The sequence below is a fragment of the Oryctolagus cuniculus genome, chromosome 1, assembly GCF_051225735.1.
Source record: "Oryctolagus cuniculus isolate XC-2025 breed Fujian yellow rabbit chromosome 1, ASM5122573v1, whole genome shotgun sequence".
Taxonomy (NCBI): Eukaryota; Metazoa; Chordata; class Mammalia; order Lagomorpha; family Leporidae; genus Oryctolagus; species Oryctolagus cuniculus.
The window spans coordinates 197,739,957-197,759,411 of record NC_142867.1 but is presented as its reverse complement, the minus strand read 5'-3'; the positions used below and the strand labels follow the sequence as shown (position 1 = coordinate 197,759,411).

The window sequence follows — 19,455 nt, the reverse complement described above, 5'->3', positions numbered from 1 at the left end:
GTGCGCTCTGGAAGAAAGGATGCCAGGCTTTTAACTCCCAGTCTAGGGACGCTCAGCAGAGACCATGTGCACCTGCTTGGCTGGGGAGAAGGAGGGGAGGACGGCGCCAGCAGTGACCTTCCTCCCTGCTCCAGGGACTGCAACCCAGGAGAAGGGCTCTATTTAGCTGAGCTTGGCTTTGTTACCATTTTTTTTTTTTTTTGCCATTTTCAGTGTACAGTTCTATGGCCTTAAGTATATTCTTATTGCCGTGCAAGCACATACATAGTTTTTATGACAGAAAAACATTACTGACTGTGCACACCAACACTGCTCCATGTCCCTGGAGAGACATGTCAGCTAGAGCGGTGGCGCTGGGGCCGTGGGGAGGAAGGGGACGCTGCGTGCCAGGGAGAGGGGCTGGAGGAAGGATGGAGGGGACCAGGAATGGAGCAGAGTGTCCTGTGCTCAGTAGTGTGGGAGCTGGGAGCGGGGGCTGCAGACGAGTCGGGTCAGCCAGGCTGGGGTTGAAGGCCAGGCTGAGGCTCAGGAGTTTTTGCTGAGGGTCGGGGCCCAGGGAGCTGGGGAGTCCTGGTCGACTTTGTGTTTGGAGACAGCTCCAGGGGCCACGCAGAGGAGCGTCAGCAGGGAAGAGAATGCAGAGCCTGTGGTGGCCGAGAGCACTGGGCATGCGCGAGCGAGGCCTGAGGGCTACGTCCAGGGACTGGTGCCAGGGCAGAGAGACGGATGTAGTTCAGCGCGCACAGACAGAGAGGGAAGGGTCTTGTACAACTCCCCTTGTGTGGCAGGTGGTGGGACTGCGGATTGAGACAGTTAACCCTGGGGGAGTACAGGGTGTGGGCAGGCTATAATAACCAGGGCTGAGACGCTCACTCGCTCGCCTACAATCACAGCAAGTACAGGGCAGCCACGCTCTGATGCCGCCCCGCCAAGTGTGAGGCGCCGGGGGGGGGGGGGGACCTCTTGGCAGAGGACATCCGGGCAGCAGTTAAGGGAACACCTGCGAGCAGACGAACCAGGGCTCCCGTTCATCTTTTTATTTTTATTTATTTATTTTTTGACAGGCAGAGTGGACAGTGAGAGAGACAGAGAGACAGGTCTTCCTTTGCTATTGGTTCACCCTCCAATGGCCGCCGCGGCCGGCGCGCTGCGGCCGGCACACCACGCTGATCCGAAGGCAGGAGCCAGGTGCTTTTCCTGGTCTCCCATGGGGTGCAGGGCCCAAGCACCTGGGCCATCCTCCACTGCACTCCCTGGCCACAGCAGAGGGCTGGCCTGGAAGAGGGGCAACCGGGACAGAATCCAGCGCCCCGACCGGGACTAGAACCCATGGGGTGCAGGGCCCAAGCACCTGGGCCATCCTCCACTGCACTCCCTGGCCACAGCAGAGAGCTGGCCTGGAAGAGGGGCAACCAGGACAGAATCCGGCGCCCCGACCGGGACTAGAACCCGGTGTGCTGGCGCCGCTAGGCGGAGGATTAGCCTAGTGAGCCGCGGCGCCAGCCGCTCCCGTTCATCTTGAGACAAGTCAATGAATCTCCCTGCTGCTCGGCTCCTTTAAGTGGAAGGAGGAGAACAGGATTACCCCTACCTCATGGGGCTGTGTACGGCTTTGCCAAGCTGATGTGTATTAGGAGATTGGCACAGGGCCTGCCGGGTTGTAAGCGCCCCCATCGATCTTAGTTTTTCATACCAGTAGCAGCAGCAAAAGGAACAAGTCCCAGTCTGCGGCCTGGAAGTGAAGCACCGGGGCCCCAGGCAAGGAGGCGTCATTGGAGAGGGGAAGAGGGTGGGGACAGAGAGCACCGCGCACCACAGATGTGGAGGAAGGGTCTGCGCCCTGAGCCGGACAGCCCATGGGCGCTGCGGGCAATGCCATGACGCAGACTCCAACTAGTGGTGAGGGAGCCTTCGGCCAAGCCACTGGATCACGTTGAATTTCCATCTCCTACTTGTGTCTGGACCCGTCTGGCATCCAGGTGAGGGTTGTCTATAATGAATGTCAAATCCTGACAGAGGCTGGGTACTTAATAACCAAGGCGTTGCTGTTTCAGGGAGGAAGAAGCAATGTTCCCAGAGAGTGGTTTCCTGGAAGACAGAGTTTGTAAAAAGGGATCGCCAGCTGCCAGGCTGCCAACCACTCAACAAGGGTAAGGACTAGAAAGTCTTCATTGGATGTGACAAGAAGGTGGAAATGACCTTGGTGAGCCAGCTTCAGGGACTGTGTGAGCAGAGAGAGGGGCAGCCGCTGAGGAGTGCTGGGAGGTGGGGAACAGAGCTAAGAAAGGTGACAGCTCGGCAGAGATGAGGAGAGTGACGGGTGAGGAACAGTGACCAGCATGGTCTGGGCTGGGAAAATCGGCCTGGCCCTGACTCTGGGGGCCGTGTGCCCACCCTGCCTCCAGCCAGCGAGGACTGGCTCCCGCTTGGGACCCTTTGTTCTCCACACAAGGCCCTTCTGTCTGGGCACAATCCCAGGCCCTTCCACGCTCCCTGGGCCCCAACCTGGGTCACCCAATGCTGAGGCCAATGACCTCCTCTCTCTGTCCTACTTTCCAGTGTGGCCTGGGAAAAGTGGGAACGCTTCACACCTTCTGTCTCTGTCCCTGTTCGCTTGGATCTTCACAGCCCTGGGGGATGGGCAGAGGCAATAAAAATAGCTATCAATTATATCCTTTCTCTGATTCCTTCCCATTGGTAGTTAACCATGCACATGTTAAAAATGTGTGAGAAAATTTTAAAACTTAAAAAAAAAATCTTCATCTGACTCCCGATCATCCTGTATCTCTTCTCCTTCCTCTAATCTTAAAGCCAGTTCTCCTGGAAGAATCATCTTTATTGTACCTTGACTACTCACTCACTCTTGAGACCACTAAAATCTGCCTTCCACTACCTCCCCCAGCTCCATTTCCTGCTGCCCACTGGATCTTCTTGCCAAGTGTGTTATTGTGAAATACATATTTGGTCTTTTTCCCAGTTCCTGGCAGGCAACTCCTAAAATCTCTGGAGTTTCCAAAGTGACGGTGTCTTTTCTAGGCAGCCTCTAGGTAGTAGCTTCAGGATGGCCTGAGACCAAGGCAGGAATAGTGAGCAGGGACTGGGAGAAGGGGGCTGAATGATAAGCTGATCACCAGCGGCCAGTGGTTTAGTCAATCATGCCAGGGTAATGGGGCCTCTATAAAAATGCCAGAGGGCGGTGTTTGGAGAGCTTGCAGACAGCGGAACACGTGGAGGTCTCTGGAGGATGGGCACTCCTGGAGAAGCGATGGAGGCTCCATGACCCTTCCACGTCCCTTCCCTTCCCTATCTAGCTCTTCATCTGGTGTTTTGTCGATATCTGTACTCGTTACAACAGATCAGTAAATGGACGTGTTCTCTGAATCCTGTAAGCCACACTGGCAAATTAATTGAACCTAAGGAGGGGGTTGTGGGAAACCCTGCTGATGGCCACCTGGGACTTGCAGCAGGCACTGGGAGTCGGGGGAAGGGCAGGCTTAGAGCCCCGTGGAACCTGACGCTGCCTTCAGGTGGAGTGTCCAAACAGAACTGGATCACAGGCTGCCAGTCGGTGTCTGCTAAAGAATAAGTCACTTGCCTGCTCGTCGGGGGAGGTCCCCAGGCCTGTGTTGATTGTTGTGCTGAGAGCAGAGAAAATATAGAGGTTTTTTCCCCTACACACCAAGATAATTGACAGCCTCCTTGTTCTAAATTCCAGTGGTCCATTTCCTATAAACGATTGCACTTCTCTTTTTATTATTATTAAAGTTTTTGATTGGGGTTGGCAGCGACACCAGCATCACCTATAGGCATCTGTTCAAGTCCTGGCTGCTCCACTTCTGATTCAGTTCCCTGCTATTGCACCTGGGAAAGCATCAGAAGATGGCCCAAGTGCTTGGGAGACCTGGAAGGAGTTCCTGGCTTTGGCCTGGCCCAGCCCTGGTGGTTGCGGCCATTTGGAGAGTGAACCAGCAGATGAAAGATCTCTTTTGCTCTGTCTCTGTCTCTGTGTAACTCTGTCTTTCAAGTAAATCAATCTTAAAAAAAATTTTTTTGATTAACATGTATGTTTTTGTGGGGCATAGTGCACTATTTCAACACTTATATACAGCATAACTAATCAAACCAGGCAACTGGCTTTTCCCTTTCTGGGCTGCTCCTGGACATGTTGGATTGATGACCACCACCACCCATTTCCTTCTAGAACCTCTTTTCTTTTTTAAGATTTACTTCATTTTATTTTATTTGAAAGTCAGAGTTACAGAGACAGGGAGCGAGATCTTCCATGTGCTGGTTCACTCTCCAAATGGCTGTAGCAGCTGGGACTGGGCCTGAAGCCAGGAGTCATCTGGGTCTCCCACATGGGTGTCAGGGGTCCAAGCACTTGGGCCAGCTTCTGCTGCTTTCTCAGGCCATTAGCAGGGAGCTGGATCAGAAGTGGAGCAGCTGGGACTCGAATTAGCTCCCATTTGGGATGCTGGTGTTACAGGTGGGATTTACCTGCTATACCACATGGTCGGCCCCTTCTTTCTCTGTCCTTTCTTGGTTTCCCTGTAATTATAGTCCCTCTTGACTTTCCTTCCACCTCTCTGACAGATCTTTTCTTTATACTTTGTAAATTTGTCTTATCCCCTGCATCCACAGAAGCCCTTTATGTTCTGTCTGGATGGCACTTGTTCTAGTGGAAACTGCCGTCCATTCATATGTTCTAATGGAAGCTGGAAGCTACCATTTTTTAAAAATAGATTTATTTTATTCATTTGAAAGGCAGAATTACAGAGAGAGAGAGAGGTCCTCCATCTGCTGGTTCACTCCTCAAATGGCCACAACAGCTGGGGCTGGGCCAGGCTGAAGCCAGGAGCCAGGAGCTTCGCCATAGCACCAGCCCAGGAAGCTACCATCTTACACTACTCCCCACACTCCCAACAGATCATTGGTACAGGGAGTGACAGCTAACTAAGGCCAGGATAATGAGTGCTAATGAGAGCAAGTCCCTAAGAATCTTGGAACTGGAACCAAGAACAAGCCAGAACTGAAACTGAAGATGATGATGAGCCAACATCTTGTTGAGTACCTGCATCGTAAAGCTGAGAGGGGGCAGAAGCTGTGTTTATTACCCCGTGGGCAAGGGAAGCACTGGAAGCTTGTCTGGAGACAGGATAGGAGAGAAGACGGGAGGGAGGAGCGGGAGAGAGACAGAATCATGCAGACAGGAAGGGAGAGAAAGGGAGGGAGGGAGGAAGGGAGAGAGAGAGAAGCACAGCTGGGAGGTGGAGAGTCTTGATGACTCTGAAGTTCCCAGATGCAGTTTTTCCCAACTTTCAGCCACGTTCTTGCACTAGAACTCTACGAAACACTACAGTTTTCTGAGAATAAATCCCTCTTTTGCCCATGGTAGTTCAAGTTAGGGAGCTTTGACTTGTGACAAATAGACATTGGTGACTGGGATTCAAATATTCCAAATAACACAACTTAAAATCAGGAAATGACTCAATTGAGGCGTGCAGAGGAGCTGTGAGGCTCTCCTAATCCCAGCCTGAGAACCAGGGATTCCTTTTTATGTGACAGCAAAGCGATTACACCACTTCCATCTGTTGTCTCCCGTGTCATAGGTTGTGTGCAACTGAAGCTAAAGCACTTAAGATACGGTAAGAGAAAGTCAAGAGAACAAAACGAGTTAGCCAAGTGCGGGGTGGGGTGGGGGGAGGCGGTCTGAACAGGGGACAAGAATAAGCTTGCATTTAGGGTGGGTAAGGACATCTGTTTCAGTCTTGACCGCAGACTGCAAGGAGTTAGATAATTATGTGCCTAGCTAAATTTCAGAAGCAGAGTTATTTGCTGCTAATGTCAATTCGCTAATTAGGAAGCCGAGGTCCTTGCAATCAGGATGGAGATGCACTGGAAGATTCAGAGGAATTCCGAGGGTCTTCTTGTTGTTCCTACCCCTCCCAGCACATGAGGGGACGCCTCCGATTGTAGGGGGCATTGGCTGGAACAGGGTGAGGCGAGGGCACTGAAGAAGAAAAGCTCCCAGCCCTATCAGTCCCCCTGTGAGGACTGAGAGGGACTGAGGGAGCCCCCAGCCACAGTGTGGGAAACAAAAACCGCTCAAGACTTTGCTCAGGTGCTGGATCTTCTTGACAAACCTGGAGATTCAGAGAGCATGGTTTGAGGTCAGGGTTGTGGCTTACTGGGTTAGGCTGCCCGTACTGGCACTCCAGTCTGTGTCCCGGCAGCTCCATTTCCAATCCAGCTCCTTGCTAATGTGCCTGGGAAAGCAGCAGATGATAGCTCAAGTGCCTGGGCCCCTACAGCCCATGTGTCTGGGAGACCAGGACAGAGTTCCAGATGCCTGGCTTCGGCCTGGCCTGGCCCAGCCCTGGCTATTGTGGCCATCTGGGGAGTGAACCAGCAGAAATGTTTCTAAAAAAAGAGAAACAGCATAGTTCTACTAGATTCCAGTACTGAGTATGACAGTAGAAATCTGTTGTATTCACGGATGCCCTTCACCTTTAAAATGGTTTTTCCCATATTGAAAATCCCTATTTTAAAATCTAGCCTGCACCGTCTAGAAGTCAGAACTAAAATTCCCAGTATCCCTTGCAGCCTTTCCTTCACCCTTGTGAGACTTCCATTTGGAAGAGAGCAAATACGAGTGGAGTCAACATCACCACAGCTCACCCATGTTTCTGGTTCTCCTCTCCTGTGGACCAGGAAGACTGCGCTTCCCTTGTCCCTTGATGTTCAGTATAACCACGACTCTTGTTTTGATCGATGCAAAGACAGCAAAGGCCCGTGTATGGCTTTTCTCACTCTCCTTGCCAGCCACGGCACACCCTGAAAGCTCACTGTCAAAAAAGAGGGTGCCTCACTACAAGATGCTGGGGTCTCTGGCATCCCTCAGCGACCCCAGGGGGCAAGACTCCTCTTTGCCTCCCACCCCCATACTGGAACTATAGCATAAGCAAGAAAAGGATGTTCACTGTTTTAAGCCAGTAGGATCTAGGGGCTGTTTGTGACTGCTGTGTTACTAGCTGTAGGTAGCAAGCAGGTTGGACATAAGGCTTCTATTTCTGCTGCTGGTAGCAACACCAGGGTCCAGCTTTGGGGGCTGGTAGAGGCAACAGTGGTATTTTGCAGATTGCCATATTGAGTCGCCACCACAGAAGGGCCACAGAGCTTGCAGAGTTGGCAGTGAAATGGAACTGTCGGTCCTTAGCATTCGGAGTGGCAATGGCTGTGTTTGGGTATTGCTCCTAGAAGCCTAGCCTCAAGTCCATTTCCTCAACCCCTCTAATAATTTTGAGCTAAATAATCTCCTTTAACGAATCCCTTTTCCACTTCAACAATCCAGAGTTTGGATTCTGTTATTTGTGAAAAAGAACCCTGACTAATTAAAATGACTATATTTAATTAGTCTCAGATTCCATCGATTACAAGAGGCAAGTTATTTTATGAACGACTAAGAAAAAAGAGAGCTTAAAAACTATCACATGCCATTCATTGTCAGATACATTCTGATTTCAGAGTTTAAACTGGAAAAAAAAATACACTTAGAATCAGTGAAAGATGGGGTTGGCACATGGAATTCCCCCAAATGAAAGGTCTAGGCAGCTGATTTAAAAGTTTTTGGTTTTTTTTGTTTGTTTGTTTGTTTGTTTTTTGTTTTTTTTTTTTTTTTTTTTTTTTTTTTTTTTGACAGGCAGAGTTTAGACAGAGAAAGAGAGACAGAGAGAAAGGTCTTCCTTTCCATTGGTTCACCCCACCAAATGGCCGCTATGGCCAGCACTGCGCCGATTCGAAGCTACGAGCCAGGTGCTTCCTCCTGGTCTCCCATGTGGGTGCAGGGCCCAAGCACTTGGGCCATCCTTCACTGCCTTCCCGGCCACAGCAGAGAGCTGGACTGGAAGAGGAGCAACCAAGACAGAACCAGCGCCCTGACTGTGACTAGAACCCAGGGTGCCGGCGCCGCAGGCAGAGGATTAGCTTAGTGAGCCGCGGCACCAGCTGATTTAAAAGAATTCTATCATCTGTGTGTATATGTGTGTGTGGGGGGGAATCCCACCCCCAAATCTCATAATGCAGAGATCTGTGACTGCTCAAGCCCTGGGTAACCCTTAGGGCAGCACGAGCAAGTGTAGCGGTCCTCAGAACTGTGTCATACAAAGAAATCCTCCACAAGGGCCATCTCAGAGCACCAGGCAAGGGACTTCAACCCTGTGGGTAAAACCAGATTGATCGATCCAGCCACAGAAGTCAGTCAACAGATGCTATGAGATTCTCTAGTCTTACCATGTTGCTGTTATTCACAGCCAAGGAATGTAGGAGATGCTGTGGATCAGAGACCGACGTTCTGTGCTTCCTTTTTACTCCATTTCATTCTCTATTTCTTGCTTCTGTAAACATCAAGACTTTGTGTGTGTGCATGTCTCTGTGTGTGTGTGTTTGTGTGTGTGTGTGTGTATGGAGTCCCCTTGAAAAAGGTGGTTAGGGGCCAGTGCTGTGGTGCAGCAGGCTAAAGCTCCTGCCTGCAACACCAGCATCCCATATGGGCACTGTGTCAAGTCCCCGGCTGCTCCACTTCCCATCCAACTCTCCACTATGGCCTGGGAAAGCAGTGAAAGATGGTCCAAGTCCTTGGGCCCCTGCACCTGTGTGGGAGACCTGGAAGAAGCTCCTGGCTTTGGATCAGCTCAGCTCTGGCCATTGCGGTCATTTGGGGAGTAAACCAGTAGATGAAAGACCTCTCTCTCTCTGGCTCTACCTCTCTCTCTGTAACTCTGTCTTTCAAATAAATAAAATATTTATTTAAAAGGGGGGGTGCTGTGGCATAGCAGGTAAAGTGCAGCCTGCAGTGCCAACATCCCATATGGGTGCTGGTTCAAGTCCTGGCTGTTCCACTTCCGATCAAGCTCTCTACTATGGCCTGGGAAAGCAGTAGAAGATGGCCCAAGTCCTTGGGTTCCTGCACCCTCCTGAGAGACCCAGAAGAAGTTCCTGTCTCCTGGCTTCAGATGGGCACAGCTCCAGCCATTGCAGCCAACTGGGGAGTGAACCAGTGGATAGAAGACTCTCTCTTGCCTCTCCTTCTCCTCTGTGTAACTCTTTCAAATAAATAAATAAATCTTAAAAGAAAATGTGGTTCAAAGGCAGTTGAAAGGTAATGGGGGGAGCAGCACTAAGGTGCTGTGGGCCATCTGCAGAGTGAACCAGCGGATGAAAGACCTGTCTCTCCCTTAACTCTGCCTTTCAAATTAAATATTTTTTTTTAAAAAGGCAATAGAGGGGCAGGCACTGTGGCTCACTTGGCTAATGCTCCGCCTGCAGCACCAGCATCCCATATGGTGCCGGGTTCTAGTCCCGGTTGCTCCTCTTCCAGTCCAGCTCTCTGCTGTGGCCCAGGAAGACAATGGAGATGGCCCAAGTCCTTGGCCCCCTGCACCCACGTGGGAGACCAGGAAGAAGCACCTGGCTCCTGGCTTCGGATTGGCACAGCGCTGGCCATAGCGGCCATTTGGGGGGTGAACCAACGGAAGGAAGACCTTTCTCTCTGTCTCTTTCTCACTATCTCTATCTGTCAAAAAAAAATAAATTAAAAAAAATAAAAAGGCAATAAAATTATTGGAAGCCATATCCGCATCTTACGGAGACCTAACTAGAGCATGAAGGGACATTTCCCAGAGAACTAACACTTGAAGAATAGTGGTCCTGCGATGGGAGCTCCGGAGGCCATGGCTGGACGTGTAGCCCTGCATTTAGAGAGGGGGCAACCTTACTGGCATGCGCACAATGGGCTGGCTGGATGATGGGGCGAGGGCATTTCCTTGAGCTCCACATACAGGAAATGATGTGCATGTGTTGGGCAAACAAAGGGTGGAACAGTACTGAACATGTGCAATTTTGCTTATTCACGATCCCTCTTCTCCTGGAAGCCCTCCACCCCGCTGCCCATGTGGGTTAATCATGTGGGCCAGGTTCATCAGTTTGATCTTCATCCCTTGGCCGCTGTTGACTGGTCCAAAATTAAGCATCTTACTTGAGTTAGCTAAGTCGAGCCAATCAGAGTACTTCCTGTGGAATTTGCATTCGGAAGCAGCAGCAACAGCAGCAGCAGCCATCCCAACCAGCAGTCTCTCTGAAAGCCTAGACAATGAATGTTAAGCTTTGGAATTTTCTGAAATCACGTGGGCCAGAAGAGCACTGGAAACCAGCCTGGGAGAGGGATGACAGGGGCAGGGGTAAGGAAAACAGGGGAGGGAAACGCAGGAGACAGGCAGAAGGGAACAGAGATGAGAGGTGGCGGGAGAACCCCAGTGGCTTTTTGAATCTCTTGGTTCTGGCTGTTCTGCAGGGACCCCTGCCTTTAGGTTTCAATGTCTGATTACAAAGGTATCTCTTTGCGTAACGCAGTTCTCACTGTCCTTGGCTGAGCTCATCTATTCTTCGGGCTTACCTAGCACTCTTGCTGGTAACTCACAAAAAGTTATTGTTAGCCTGGACCTCCCTGCTGAACCTCAGACCTGTTCATCCAGCTCCCCGTTGAACATCCTCGCCTGGGTGTCTCACCGAATTCAGCACAGCCAAAACGGAGCACATCTTCCGCTCACCCCAGCGCCTTGCTCAGATTCACTCCTTCTCCTGTGGTCTCAGCTCAAGAGGCGCCACGAAATTCCCAGTCACTAAGCCAGCAGTTATCCCAGACTTTCCTCCCCCTCCTTCCCGCCTGCATCCTCCGGAGCTCCAAATATCCTCACTGCTCTCCTGTTCTCTCCACTTCTATTCCCCTCCAACATTTCAGTCCCTCAGCATCCCTCTTTGCCTTCACACCCAAATGCCTTCAACCGCCCCGCCCCCAGCAGCCCAAGCCACCCTTCTAATTTCTGGACATTTCTGCTCCAGACTCTTCAGTGGTTCCCCCGTGCTTTCAGGATAAACTACAAATTTCTGCGGCTGGGTCACAAACTCCACCCACATTATATTCCAGTGTGTGATAACATCTGTCTCCTGTCTCCCACAGCCCAACGTGTCTTTCTCACAATGCTCTCACTGGCTGGGTAACAGGGTGGAATGGAGTACTACCGTCAGTCCACACAGAGGAGCTCTGTGGGCCCCAGTCATTGATTTTAGATGGTCTCCAAGCACTCCAGTAGCTCTGGGTGAAATACCTTCCAGATTATTTTATCCTTCCCTTTCTCTTTTTGGTGACAGCATCTGAATTTTTAGGAGTCTTGTGTGAATTTCATGGTGCTGGGGGAAGGGGCCCCTTAGCCACAGGGTCCTTAGGGTTAAGTCTCCACATTTGTGGCATTTGCTGATGTGACTGGCCTGGAATACATGATCTAGTGACTAACAACCCTGAGAGGTACCAATCACTGTAATCATTGTACAGGTGAGGATGCTGAGGCCCAGAGGTTCCAGGAGGTCACAAGCTTAGTAAGTGCTGGAACCAGAAATCAACCCTACCCTGATTCCAGTAGTACTGACTGGATGGGTCTGGGTTTCCAGGCAGAAGTTAAGGCTGCATTTGGGAGCACTGGGATTCTTCAAGTTCTCGCGTGAGGGATGTGATCATCCACAGAGAATATGTAGAGCGAACACTTACGAGGCATCCGCTGGAGAGGGTCCGGGAGACGGAGGCCTGCCTGACTGCTCCTGTCCGAGCTGGCTTCCTCTCAGGAGAGCGTCTAGGACAGATGGAGCCAGGACATCGCCATGGCTGCAACTCCAGCCAGCGGCGAGCTGGCCCGGGGATCACCACTCCAAAGCACAAGCCTGCTCCCAACACGGGTGGGAACGCGGTAAATGTGACCAAAGAACGTGTTGCCAGAAATTTTCGATACCTCCTAGGGCCGGGGGAAGGTGGGGTCTACTCCAGACCCCTTACAGTGGGTACGCAGAGCTCACACCCACGTGGGAGATGGGCGGACCGGATTATAGGAGGCTTCCCAGAGGAAGAAGTTCATTCTCCTCTCAGGTGTGGGGATGCAGCGCCTTCCTTCAGAGATGAGGGGCCAGAGATTCCTTCCAAAGAGAGAGAGGGGTGGTCTCCTCAGATGGGGAGGTGCAGAGACGCCGGCCTTCCTCAGGTGTTGGGCGTGCAGTTTTTCAGGTGTGCAAGGAATAACGTACCCCTGCAGGAAGGCAGGCTTCGCCCCCACCCTACCGGCTCTCCGGGGAAGGATCAAGACAAAGTAGCCCCTTCGACCCTCCCCCCGCCCCGCTCCTCCACCCTCCCCGCACAAGGGGGTGGGCCCGTCCCACCCCAGCGCAGGGCCAATGGCGCTACAACCTAGCGCGCCCAGCCAATTGAATGGCGGCAGCGGCGCGGGGGACGGTTCCGCCTCGCCACCGGCCGCAGGCTGCCGGCCACCCAGGAGGCGGGGCTCCTCGCTGTTTTTGCTGCCGGCCGAGCCCAGCCGAGCTCCGTCGACCGCCGCCGACCACAGCCGAGCCCAACCGAACGCAGCCGAGCCCCGCGCCGCCGCCGCCGCCGCCCGAGCGCTGCCGAGCCGGCGAGCTAGCGGCCGCGGCCGCGGAGGAGGCGCCGCCCCAGGGGGAGGAGGTGCCGGCTCGCCGCAGACCGCCCGCGGCAGAGGCCGCCCCGGTCGCGCCGCGGCGGGAGCGGCCGGCGGAGGCTGCGCGGCCGAGGGGGAGGGCCGGGGGAGCGGACGTCGCCCCTGCCAGCCTCCCGCCGCTCGCCGCCCCCCGCCCGCAGGCTCCCGAGCCTCAGTCGGCGCCGAGCATCCCGCTGCCCCGGACCCTCCCGCGGGCGTGCTCCGGGCTCAACCCAGGTAAGGGGGCCCTCCCATCGCGGGCGCGGGGGCCGAGACCCAGAGACGGAGAAAAGAGACGCGCACACCCACACGGAGACAGAGATATAGTCGGGGAGAAAGAGAGACAGACACAAAGACAGAGACACTTAGGAGACCACAGAACCAGACCACACGGAGAGAAGGAGGCACGTTCACGGGGACAGAGGGACACCCAGCCGGGCGCACGCACACACACACACACACACACACGGATTGGAAGAGAAAGACACACTGAGAGATGGGGACACACAGAGACAGCCACACACACGCACACACACAGAGCTGGGTATGCAGAGGCAGAAGCCACATACAGCAAGGGAACAGAGAGGCAGAGTAGGACAGCCAGCCACACACACACCTGACCCAGAGAGCCTGGGTCCCATGGGGAGGCACACCTAGGTACACATCCTTGGCTCCACAGAGCCCACACATGCCTGCCAGGGCCTCCACAAAGTTGCCTCTGTGTGAGCTGGCGCCTGGGGACGTCTCCTGGGCCGGCTGGCTGGAGTTGCAAGAGAGAGGAGGTGCCCAGGCCACAAGGAAGCTGGTCACAGTCCCCCTCCTCCTGGGTTTTGGATTACCCCAGTCCCATCCACCAACAGAGTGCTTTTGAGGGCCCCGATCCTGATCCTGGGAGGGCAGGTGCCTGGAACCAGGCCTGGGGCTGAGAGTGCCGGTTCCTTGGGGTATTTGAACCTGCTGGGACCCAAGGTCCTTGGCCAGGGAGGCCAGGGATCTGGGAGGGGAGATTGGTTCCCTACCTGTCCCCTAGGCCTCACCCCCCCCACCTCCCTGCTCACCCTGTTCTCCTTTGGTCTGTGCCCCCAACAGGCTCGCAGCTGCAAGGAGACATCTCCACTGCCCAGGACCACTGAGTGTGTGGACAGGACAGCCTCCTTTGGAAGGCTGGTCACCCCGGAGCCCCGCCTCGGCATGGGCCTTGCCACTGAGGCAGCTCCGCTGTCTGTGCTGGTCTGAAGGTGCTGCCCGTCATGGGGGCAGCCATCTCCCAGGGGGCCCTCATTGCCATCGTCTGCAACGGCCTCGTAGGCTTCCTGCTGCTGCTGCTCTGGGTCATTCTCTGCTGGGCCTGCCACTCTCGCTCTGCTGACGTCGACTCTCTCTCTGAATCCAGTCCCAACTCCAGCCCTGGCCCCTGTCCTGAGAAGGCGCCACCACCCCAGAAGCCTAGCCATGAAGGCAGCTACCTGCTGCAGCCCTGAAGGCCCCTGGCCTAGCCTGGAACCTGGGACCTAAGCCTGGAAATCAGGATCCCAGAGGCCAGCCTGCGTGGAGCTGGACCCAGCAGTGTAGCCACCCTGGCTCCACAGGGGGCTCAGGGGGCCCGAGGGAGATGGGCCTGGGGTGGGGGTTCATGAGTTGGTGCTAGGGCCAGGGCCATCTGGACTCCACTCCATCCCAAGGGCCAGGGGCTGGGTTTACCCTTTCCCTGGGCTAAGTGCCCCTGGCCCTCTAGGTTGGGGAAGCAAACCGGAGCCCATGGCAATAATGGGAGGGTATCCAGGCTGGGCTCCTCTCCTGGTCCTCCCTCTGTTCGCTGGATAATAAATGGAACTATGGCTCTACTCTGAGGTTTTCTCCTCTTCCTCAGGGCCCCATGGTAGCAAAATTAAAGATGTGGGTGGGCTTCCAGACACAGGTTTATTTGTGCAAAGTAAGACAGTCATGGTTAAGGGCCAAGTCTTGGGGTAGGGTGGTGGGACCATAAGGAACAGAATGAGAAGGGCGGATGCTAGGACTTGGGTCGGGGGTGGGGCCGCCGGGAGGCTGCTGAGGCCGGGCTCAGGGGCAGCCCAGGGCCAGGCAGTACAAGTACTGAATCTAAGAACTGGGATTGGGCTTGGGACTGGGCCAGGCCCTCAGATCTTGGTTTTTACTTCCCTCACCAGGTTTAGCAGCTTGTCCAATTTTGCAATCTCCACAGCTGGACCCTTCTGCACTTCCTGCCCCTTCTTTTCCTAGGGACGGGAAACACAAGGAGAGGGACAGTGTAGGCTGGACCGCCTTGTTCCGGGTCCCTGCACACTCCTCTGCCCAGCCTGCCCCAGCCGTGCCCCTCCCCTCCACTGCCCCTTTGAGATGCTTCCCGGCTCAGGTAACCCAGGGACCCAGATGTGGACCTGTGAGAAGGCATCCGGCTCTGCCTCTGAACCTCCCGTGGACCTCACCTTGATGCTGGCAGGAGGGGGAGAAGGCATCTATGCCCTGACCCTCAGAGGAACTGGCTTTTCAGGCCAGGGTGAGCTGAAGCTCTGGGGAGGGGAGGACCTAACTTGGTCCCTAGCTGAGTCCTATCAAGGAGGTAACAGGTGAGTGCCTGGGGACAGGTGTGCACAAAGCCACGGGTGCCCTTGCCTAGTACCGTGAGGTTGGCAGTGGGGTGCCATTTAGGGACAGGCCTGCTGTGTCATGGTGGGGGCAGGTATCAGGACAAGTCAGAATGCAGATGGGCTGTCATCCTGTGTGACTTCAGACGCCATTGTCTGGGACTGTGCCAGAAGAGCAGACCCCCTTACTGTCTGCAGAACACTCACATGCTTCCACAGGGAAGTTGGCCCCTGTGAGAAAGGCAGTTGGGAGGCTGGGATGTGTGTCGCTCACAGGCCCTGAGAACTCCTTGGCAGGTCAGCCCAGTCCCATCCTCCCTACTGTCCAGGCAGTCGGGGATGGGCCATGGCAGGGCAGTCTGGGCAGCTGCTATTTCCTGTCTTTCCTCCACTCCTGGGCCCCCACCCTCCCAGCTCCCTGTGTCCACTGCTCGCTGGCACGTGCGCACCTGCCCCAGCCTTGCCTGCTGAGGGCCGAGCCGGGGTCTGGCCTGGCCTGTGCAGTGGAGAAAGAGTTCAGGACCACTCGGCACCTTCCTGGCCCCATGCTGGCTGCTGACGCCCTGCAGAACTGAGCTTTGCTTCTGAGGACAGCCTTTGGGAGCACCTGCTCCCCAGCCCCCTTGCAGCCCTGCACCTCTGCCGTGTCCTAGCTCACCGCCACATGCTGGAAACACAGGATAGAGTCTTTTCCTCCCTTCCCCCGCCCCCTTCCACCTCACATTGAGCTCGAGTTCTCTCCTTGGCCTCATCTTGTCCCCTGGGAGTTAGGGGAACCTGGTTTGTCGTTCCAGTTCCAATGTAAGCCCCCTCTATGACTTTGGGTAAGGCCCTTGCCTTTCTGAGCCTCAGTTCCCCATCTAGACAGTAGGTAGGGAAAAACGGTCCTCGACCTGGGACAAGTTGGGCTCTGACACCAATCATTGGCTGCTCCCTGGGCAGGGAAGCCCAGCGTTGTGGGCAAGTGCTCTTGGGAAGGCAGGGCTATTCAGACGACTTAACTTTTGCATGAATCACTTGGCTACTGATAGAGTCGGATCACCAATCTCATAAGAACCTCTAGTCTACCCAGGTACCAGCCCCCAGCTGTTACTGCTCAAGTTCCCAACGCCCCAGGTCCCCATGTCAGATCCTCAGGGACGTGGGTCCGTAGGTGTGTGGAGGACAGCTCTCCCAGCCATGACTGGCCCTTGCTCAGAGAGGAGGTGGAACTGGGGGATCCTTGCCCCTTGGATCCGAGTGGGTATACCAGGCAGGCTTCACATTCACGGTGACCATCACCCTCCCAGAGGGTTGTCCAGCTCTGCCAGCTTAAGCTTGGTCTCTCTCCTTATTAAATTAAGAACAGATTTCATCTGTTCCACAAACTGTGCTGCCTCCTTCCCCCTCCCTGAGGCCAACTAGCTGGGCTCAGCACAGAGATTCAGACCACGCCCGACTCCCCCACCCCGAAAGCCCACCACAGCCTCTGGGCCACAGCTGCAGGCGCTTAGCAGCCTTCCGAATATTTATAGCCAAGTCCACCCCCTCCCCCAGCTGGCTACAATTACAGGCCCGGCCAAACTCCCAGTCCTTGCCACTCTGGCCATGGTGGGAAGTAGACCAAGCCCCACCAGGCTGCCTTGGTAGGGGCACATTAGGGAGAAGTCAGTAGTTGCTAGAAACAGGCCCCTGCTCTTGTCTTAAACTGTAGCAAGTGCCTCAAATTGCAACCAGGATGTACAGTCATTAAGGCAACTTGGCTTAGCTCTGATCCCAGCCCAGAACCTAATAGAAAACAAAAAGCCATGTCCACTCAGCTCACAACTGGGCTCTGGGTTCTAAGGTCTGAGCGGTGAGGTTGGTTCTTGAGTCAGGTCGGGTATCTGAAGTCAAGGCTTTGGGTGCTGCTGCCTATATTTGGGGGTTCTTGGTCTCTGAGCAGGGTCTCATCCCCAGAAACAGGAAGCAGAGCTCAAAAGCAGAACAGCGCAACTGCTGACCTAGTTACTACCATCCTCATGGCTCATTTCCATTTTGCTCTGTGGACCCACAGCTCCCAGCTCGGGAACCATTGGAGCCGAAACCCTGTGTGAGCCCAGCAACGATGCATTAGCTCAGCCCCAAGCCCCCTGCCCGGGTGACCTGTGGTACCCATCGCATTCTCCGCTCCAAATAAGCCAAGGATGCCTTCGCACGCACCTGTTTCAGTCCACCTGCTCACTGGTTACCTCCACCAGGGGCCGCACAGGCGACTCAGACGCAATACATGAAAACTGGTCATTGTTTCTGCACAAACCTGCTTTCCTCCTGAGCTCCTCATATGCGCCACGACGCCATCTTTACCCTTACCCTGGGTCTCCCAAGCCAGAAGCCTGGGGGTCAGTCCTGGCTCCTTTCCCTTTCTCTTAGAGACTCTATCTCTAGCACGGCGCATGCTCCCATAGCCCATACCTTTGGCATCTTGCGCAAGTTGGGTGAGAGCTTGAGGCAAGTGATGTGTCCACGGTCATCACCCACGATGATGATGGGGTGGATGGGGTTGAACTGCACGTGGGTGATCTTGTTCTTCTTTTTGGCCACCACGGGCTGGTTGCAGATGGCCTCGTATTTGTTGATGGCCAGGTCAAACACGTGGGCCTATGGAGAGATGGCCATCAACATGCTCCGGTGTAACGAGGCCGCTGTTGCCAGCCTCAGCAGAACCAGCCCCTGGACTTTCTGGAGATACCACAGATGGCTGGTGGCTGGCACACTGTAGCTGGAGGCAGTGGCACAGGGACTTCTGTGTCTCTGTGTTTCTTGTAGTTGAGGGAGTTTGAATGAAAAGAGCTCAGGAGAAATTTTTAAGTCTATGCAGAATTAATGATAATAACAGCTACCGTGTATTGAGCACTTAGCTTATACTAGACTCTGAGAAAGCATGTCAGATGGTTGCATCCCTCACAACCACCCTAGAAGGTGGTTCTGTTAGTATCCCTGTTTTATCAATGAGCAGTGAGTGGCCAAGCCGGGGTTTAACTAGTTAATATATGCAGCATGTTCAGATGCTTCTTGACCCGGAAGTGCTCCATAGACATGGGAAGTTGTCTTAATCCATACTCTATGGATTCTCGCCTGGACAACCTGATCAGCCTCCTAACTGGTCTGGTATAATCCATCCTCCATGCAGTAGCCAGACTTCCCATTAAAAAAAAATTGTAAATTCCTCCACGGTCTCTCTTGGTATTATAAATAAAATCCAGATTCTCTACTGTAGCCCACCTCCCTGCTCTCGGAGTCTCCTCTTTGCTTACTATGCCCCAGTCACGTTGCCCTTCTGGTTCCTTAACCCCCTCACGCCCCTTGCCACCTCAGGGCGTTGGCACCAGCCATTCCCTCTGTGTGGACTCCTGGTCCCGGTCTTCACGTGGCTGGCCCCTTCCTGTCTTTCACCTCACCTTGAATGGCTCCTTCAGAGAATCCTTTCCTGGCCATTCCATCTACAAGACCATGCAGGCCTTTCCTTGCCTCCTTCTCCCTCTTTCCTCTTTCTCTGTCTTTCCAGTAACAGCTTTCTTGAGAGATAATTCACATACCATAAAATTCACCTATTTAAAGTCTTCTCTTCTTGGTTTGTCATAGACCCACATACATACAGCCATCACCACAACCGATTTTAGAACATTTTCATCACCTCAGGGAGAATCCTCGTACTACCCGTTAGCAGTCGCCCCCATGTTCCCTCAACTTCTGCAATGCTTGGGCACCCACAAGTCTACTTTCTGTCTTAATAATTTGCCTATTTTGGACACATCACATAGATCTTTAGTGTGTGGTGTTTGTAACCGGCTCCTTCCACTAAGCACATTTTCAAGGTCCATTCACGTCGTAGCTCGTGACATTGCTAAGTAATAATCCTCTCGCATATGCTCCACTTTCCTTACCCATGCACCAGTTGGTGGACTCGGGCTTTTTCCATCCTTTGGCTATAGAATAAGGCTGCTATGAACATCCGTGTTCACACATCACCCTCTTGTAATTCTCTCCCTAGCACTTGACACTGTGGGAATTTTGTGTCCTTCCCTTCACTAGAATGTAAACCCCAGGACAGGGCTCTTGAACCACCAGGGCCTAGCCTGGAGCTGGGCCTGATAGAGAAGGATGACTGACCTACGGGAGATGTTTAAGTGCATTTTCCGTGGGCCAGCAGGGGCTGCTTAGTTTACATTAAAGTCCACAAGAAAAACGGGTTTGCATCTGAGAATATGCTCACCAAATAATTGTTGCTGGGTTGTCATCAGTTCTCAGCACTGCGTGGATCCCTCCCCTGTCACTGC

At 53.8% G+C, this 19,455-nt stretch overlaps 2 protein-coding genes and 1 long non-coding RNA gene across 4 annotated transcripts in view; 2 read left to right on the top strand and 1 right to left on the bottom strand.

Moving 5' to 3' along the window:
- The first annotated feature begins 1,356 nt into the window (after nucleotides 1-1,356).
- LOC138844603 (uncharacterized) lies at nucleotides 1,357-2,670 on the top strand. Its single transcript, XR_011380651.2, has 2 exons — nucleotides 1,357-1,979; nucleotides 2,055-2,670. It is a non-coding gene; the product is annotated as an uncharacterized LOC138844603 (long non-coding RNA).
- A 9,622-nt stretch (nucleotides 2,671-12,292) lies between these two features.
- Nucleotides 12,293-14,395, top strand: ENHO (energy homeostasis associated). 2 transcript variants are annotated; one of them, XM_070053556.2, is made up of 2 exons: nucleotides 12,293-12,788; nucleotides 13,641-14,395. In XM_070053556.2, the coding sequence occupies exons 1-2, from the start codon at nucleotides 12,308-12,310 to the stop codon at nucleotides 13,682-13,684; spliced, it is 525 nt and encodes a 174-aa protein (XP_069909657.2). In that variant the 5' UTR covers nucleotides 12,293-12,307; the 3' UTR covers nucleotides 13,685-14,395. The 2 variants fall into 2 exon arrangements, with proteins under 2 accessions (XP_069909657.2, XP_008271327.1); XM_008273105.5 differs by having other exon boundaries at nucleotides 12,406-12,788.
- Nucleotides 14,396-14,452: 57 nt separating this feature from the next.
- DNAI1 (dynein axonemal intermediate chain 1) overlaps nucleotides 14,453-19,455 on the bottom strand; it is a 40,784-nt gene continuing 35,781 nt past the window's right edge. Inside the window, exons 19-20 of the mRNA XM_089306772.1 lie at nucleotides 17,591-17,776; nucleotides 14,453-14,788 (exon numbers count right to left, since the gene is read on the bottom strand). Coding sequence (XP_089162898.1) covers nucleotides 14,690-14,788; nucleotides 17,591-17,776 — 285 coding nt within the window. The 3' untranslated portion in view covers nucleotides 14,453-14,689. The remainder of the gene's footprint in view (nucleotides 14,789-17,590; nucleotides 17,777-19,455) is intronic.